The sequence below is a fragment of the Amphiura filiformis genome, chromosome 15 (genome assembly GCF_039555335.1).
Source record: "Amphiura filiformis chromosome 15, Afil_fr2py, whole genome shotgun sequence".
Lineage (NCBI taxonomy): Eukaryota > Metazoa > Echinodermata > Ophiuroidea > Amphilepidida > Amphiuridae > Amphiura > Amphiura filiformis.
The window spans coordinates 50,618,692-50,624,859 of record NC_092642.1 but is presented as its reverse complement, the minus strand read 5'-3'; the positions used below and the strand labels follow the sequence as shown (position 1 = coordinate 50,624,859).

Sequence of the window (6,168 nt, the reverse complement as noted above, 5' to 3'; positions counted from 1 at the left end):
ACAATTTATTCAGCTCATCAGACACAAAAGGTTTGATGGCCTGGTTATGTTAGTATAGGTCCAAGATTCAAAATTCCATATTGCTGCCGGGTCACAGCCTGTACGTTTAGCCTGGGGGTCACAAAATAGGGGACCAAAAATGCATTTATTCAGCTCAAGAGACACATGGACAAAACTTGTTGGATATCACTCCCAGGAGGATACTTTTCATGCCTATAGCAATGACAGCAATTTGGGCCTGTGCAGGGGGCCCAGACAGTAGCCCCAAAGGGGCCCGCCCATATGGTGTTATTCAGCTGAAGAGACACATGGATAAAACTTTTTGCATTGGAACTATCACCCATTGGGGTGCTCAAAAATACCAATGACAGCAACTTTGTCCTGTACAGGGGGGCCCAGACAGTAGCCTTAAAGGGCCTGATGTCCAACAACTTATTTATTCAGCTGAAGAGACACATGGATGAATCTTTTTGCATTGGAACTATCACCCATTGGGGTGCTCAAAAATACCAATGACAGCAACTTTGTCCTGTACAGGGGGGGCCCAGACAGTAGCCTTAAAGGGCCTGATGTCCAACAACTGATTTATTCAGCTGAAGAGACACATGGATGAATCTTTTTGCATTGGAACTATCACCCATTGGGGTGCTCAAAAATACCAATGACAGCAACTTTGTCCTGTACAGGGGCCCAGACAGTAGCCTTAAAGGGCCTGATGTCCAACAACTGATTTATTCAGCTGAAGAGACACATGGATGAATCTTTTGCATTGGAACTATTACCCATTGGGGTTTACAAAATACCAATGACAGCAACTTTTTCCTGTACGGGCGCCCAAACAGTAGCCTTAAAGGGCCTGATGTCCCATAGCTGGTTATTCAGCTGAAAAGACACATGGACGGATTTTTTTGAATTGGAACTATTGCACATTGGGATTTACATAAATCCCAACCAAGAAAGTCAAACCCAACTATAACCCAAATGAGAAACGGGCATGGGAAACACTCAGATAATACTCAAACCCTACGACAAAGGTAGAGGTATAGCAGTAATATCTAAGCAGCACTACCTAGAAGAGGGATACCGACAACTAAGTATAAATGACCAGTACCTAAAACTAGATTATAACCCTACAAAGGCTACAGCAGACATGCTACACAGTCTAGCCTGCGAAATGTATGTTGAAAAACAGTTGAAAAACAAATCGACATAGCTTTGACAGACTACCTGCACCCATTTAATGGTCAAATGAGAACCCCGGTTTTCTTCATGCTACCTAAAGTCCACAAAACCCCTCCACCAGGAGTACGTTTTGTAGGAAGACCAGTTGTCGTCAATTGCTCCTCTCCACTGGAGAGGGCCTCAGAACTCATAGACTGTTACCTTCTACCAGTGGTGAGATCCCAACCCACTTACCTGAAGGATACAGGGGACACCATCAGGAAGATCGAAAACTTGACTCTACCTCAAGGCATCATTTTAGCCAGCCTGGATGTGGTTTCGATGTTCACATCGGTCCCACAAGATCAAGCTTTTCGAGTTACTTTGGAGACATTCGCAAATCTGGACCCTTTTGATTACGACCCAATCATTCCAGATATGAAATACATGGCAGAACTCCTACGTCTGGTGTTATACAGGAATTCTTTTGAATTCAATGACGAATACTTCCTACAAACCTCAGGGGTACCTATGGGCCAAAGATCATCAGGTAGCATCTGTAACCTTGTAGTCCATGAATTGGAAAACAAGATCTTACAATCGACTACACACATCCACACCTTATACAGGTATATGGATGACACGTTAGTCTTCTGGACGGGAAGTTTAGAAGACCTACAAACTTTCGTCCAGCAGGTGAACACCTTCCACGACACTTTGAAGTTTACATATGAAGATTCCGAGGACACCATCCAATTCCTAGACCTGGTCATATACAAAGGCAAACGCTTTAAAGAGAAAGGTATCCTGGACATCAAATGTCATACAAAGAAAACAGAGACAGGACAATTCTTACATAGATCATCATGCCACCCGCAGCTAGTTTTCGATGGTTTCATACGCGCTGAAGTCATGCGATACGCAAGAAATAATAACAACTATGAAACATTCTTGGAAAAGAAAGATTTCTTCACGGAGAAACTTTCCACCAGAGGCTACAGCGAAGCTGAACTTCTCAAGGCGGGTTCCTCAATCAACTTTCAAGACCGCCATTTATTCCTCGAGGAGAAACCAAAATCTCGAGAAATATCTTTGGTTTTCAAGACCAAATATGCCCCGCATTTCGCGGGAAAGCACATAAAACAGGCCATACAAAAACATTGGAATATTATCAGCAACAATCAGAAGCTGAAAATAACATTCCCCAAACCACCAATGATAGCCTACAGCAGAGCTGAGAACCTGCGGGACTCGCTAGTAAAGGCCAAACTTCCATCTCCAGAAGAAGATGATCACACTTATGAGGACTCCATGAGGTACGAGGGCACCCCTCCCGCCTCACCCACCTTACAACAACTTCTAGAACTGGAAACAGAGAGTAGGGATTCAACAAATTTAGTAGCCATCGAGGATTCAGATACTGAATCCACCAACACATAATAGATCTCTCCATCTGAAGATTTTGAAGAGACGAGGTATCCAGCAACTCTTCTTAATTGCAAACATTAAGAAAATATGCACGAAGACATATAGGCCTACGCAACGCCTTGTTAGGTGACAACATGACTTCACCACCAACAAAATAGATAGCCTATAATTTCACGAAGATCTTTCAAATATACACAGGAATAGGCAACAGATAGGCCTACGGACCTATACCAAACACAAAGTCACCCAAGCACCCACATACACCAGGAATAGACAAGCTCTCCAAAGAGGTTCCAAAGAAATAGGGCCTCCAGCAAGCTACTGATGAAGGACCGTCGTATTCCGTTTACATGGTCCAGAAACACGTGTCTAGCAAGCTGCTATATAGCCTGGACTCGACCCTGTTAAATGTTACAAGATAACAACCCCTAGTGAATCACATACAATTCATGTTTCACTGAGTAACAGTTTTCAGACTCCAAAACGGAGCCTGAGAGTCATAGTATCCAGCTATACTCCGGTCCCATATCTCAGGACATGCGACCCACCTTGTCTTAATCATCAAGTGGACACAGAAACCGAAGATCTCCCCATAACAAGAAGTCTCTTATAAAAAACTCAAATGACGGGGATTTCTAATCCTATGCGTCTCTTCTATTTCGGAGCTAACCATCATAGTTAATAATTACGTGTTATCTCCGTCTCCAACACTAGCGCACATGCACGCTAGATTGCGTTTATACGCACCATACGCGAAATACGTGCACATACCTCTCACAAAATGGTCAAGGATGCAGCATCATAACCAAGACCCAACAAGGATGACAACTACACCTTTTTCTTTCATTTCTATGAAATTAACATTTGAAATTTCTGCATGTATACGACACAAAAAGGAGAACAATATGACCGAATCTTCAAGCACATCCATCTATATTACTGCTTTGTACTAATGAACCGGAATAGAGTTTTTAATGTATATAACCTACGGGTACGTTATACTCTTTTATGGGTTAGAGAGACAAAATACCGATTTGGACTTTCATCAGTTCGGCTGGACGTTCTGCTACCCCTTCACCCCCCGCCTCTCTCAGATTTTAGGAGCTCATAAGGGGAGAGTTATGTTTGAAGATGTCAGTTGATGTCAGTATGTTTGAAGACCCATTCAGCAATTCAAAATTTTAGATTTTAGGAGCTCATAAGGGGGGGGGGGGGTGAAAAAGTTGCTGTCATTGGTATTTTTGTAACCCCAAATGCGTAATAATTCGGATGCAAAAAGATCCATCCATGTATTTCTTTGGCTGAATAACCAGCTATGGGACATCAGGCCCTTTAAGGCTACTGTCTGGGCCCCGTACAGGAAAAAGTTGCTGTCATTGGTATTTTTATAAACCCCAATGGGTAATAGTTCCAATGCAAAAAGATTCATCCATGTGTCTCTTCAGCTGAATAAATCAGTTGTTGGACATCAGGCCCTTTAAGGCTACTGTCTGGGCCCCTGATCTGACAAAGTTGTTGCTCATTGGTATTTTATAAACCCCAATGGGTAATAGTTCCAATGCAAAAAGATTCATCCATGTGTCTCTTCAGCTGAATAAATCAGTTGTTGGACATCAGGCCCTTTAAGGCTACTGTCTGGGCCCCCGTACAGGAAAAAGTTGCTGTCATTGGTATTTTTATAAACCCCAATGGGTAATAGTTCCAATGCAAAAGATTCATCCATGTGTCTCTTCAGCTGAATAAATCAGTTGTTGGACATCAGGCCCTTTAAGGCTACTGTCTGGGCCCCGTACAGGACAAAGTTGCTGTCATTGGTATTTTGAGCACCCCAATGGGTGATAGTTCCAATGCAAAAAGATTCATCCATGTGTCTCCTCAGCTGAATAAATCAGTTGTTGGACATCAGGCCCTTTAAGGCTACTGTCTGGGCCCCCGTACAGGACAAAGTTGCTGTCATTGGTATTTTTGAGCACCCCAATGGGTGATAGTTCCAATGCAAAAAGTTTTATCCATGTGTCTCTTCAGCTGAATAACACCATATGGGCGGGCCCCTTTGGGGCTACTGTCTGGGCCCCTGTACAGGCCCAAATTGCTGTCATGTCTATAGGCATGAAAAGTAGCCTGCTGGGAGTGATATCCAACAAGTTTTGTCCATGTGTCTCTTGAGCTGAATAAATGCATTTTTGTCTTTCTATTTTGTGACCCCCAGGCTAAACGTACAGGCTGTGACCTGGCAGCAATATGGAATTTTGAATCTTGGCCCTATACTAACATAACCAGGCCATCAAACCTTTTGTGTCTGATGAGCTGAATAAATTGTCTGGGCTCCTAGTCTATGTGGCGGGAGTTTTAAAAACACGAGCCCTGATCAAAATATGATGCGCGAGCATACTGCCAGGCAAATAACAATGGAAATTGTGATGATGCGTGCGCATACTACCAGGCATTGACGTCAGAAGTCACTTTGCACTATTATTTTAAGATTCAAATCTTCGAGCATCCTTCGCCGGTGTGGGGGAAAATATCCCCCCCCCCCAGATCTATGTATAGTCAACGACCATTATCATGAATGACTTCTTTTCACACAGCCTGTTCACACAACGAAGAAGTGGCGCCGGTTCAAGTCCCGGGTTCAAATGGTGCGTCAACTGATGGAGTTTTAAATCCCAGATCTGATAACAGTTTGCATCATGACTGCGACAGAGTAAGATAAAGCTTTTAAGATCCATGTCGTTGATTTGTTTTTGTTGCTTGTCAATAATCTATTTTTATGTTTGTTTTTTATCTGTTGTTTTCGGAATAGTAAGGCTTTTCCGCATAGTCCACATGCCCATACTCTAGCTATTTTATTCGTTAAAATACGTTTGTATTAATTTGTACAATTATTATTAAATACCATAGATTTCCCACATCCGATCTTTTTAGTGATCGCACTCCCTCTGTCTTCTAACCAGTTTTACTACCTCTCCAAGTGATTTTGTTCAATAAGTGAGCCCTCATTATGATTATGCCAAGATTATTAAAAAGTGTCTCGTTTTATTTCAATCATTTAAGAACATGCAAGGGAAAGTCCAGTTATGATGATGTTTACCCGTGCTATTTAGTAAAATGTTGACTTTTGTCCCTGGTATCGCATGGGGCTTAATGGTGACACTTTAAAGAAGAGTTTCTTTAATAGTCCTGCTCACCTGTAGATGTGCTCAAGCAGGACACTGGAATAGAAGCATCTGACCTGGGAACGGCGATGCAGAACAGGAGGATATGGAGAGCTGTTGTGATTCGGGAAAACCACCCGAAATAAGGAAGCAAACATTGTATAGTATTAAAAACAAACACAAAAATACAAACGTCGTGGGTTTTCATCAATTCTGTTCTTATAGGAAAAGAAGTCAGCCAAAGGAAAGAGTGATGTTATCGAAATCTTATCAGATGAGGATGAATCTCTTCCATCAGATGAAGAATCATCGCCGAAGAAGATGAAGCTTGACTCAGGAACTAACAAAGTAAGAATCTGAACGAAATTACAGAAAGAAAGGAGTAGTCCTCGCAAAGGCGGGAGGTGGGCACTGGTCATTGACA

At 42.4% G+C, this 6,168-nt stretch overlaps 1 protein-coding gene across 1 annotated transcript; it reads left to right on the top strand.

The window, feature by feature from the left end:
- The first annotated feature begins 1,269 nt into the window (after window positions 1-1,269).
- LOC140171008 (uncharacterized) lies at window positions 1,270-2,601 on the top strand. Its single transcript, XM_072194193.1, has one exon. It carries the CDS (start codon window positions 1,270-1,272, stop codon window positions 2,599-2,601), a length of 1,332 nt encoding a protein of 443 aa, XP_072050294.1.
- Window positions 2,602-6,168: the final 3,567 nt, after the last annotated feature.

Excerpts from the sequence above, each read along its gene's own strand:
- LOC140171008 (XM_072194193.1), top strand. The coding sequence starts at position 1,270 with ATGCTACCTAAAGTCCACAAAACCCCTCCACCAGGAGTACGTTTTGTA.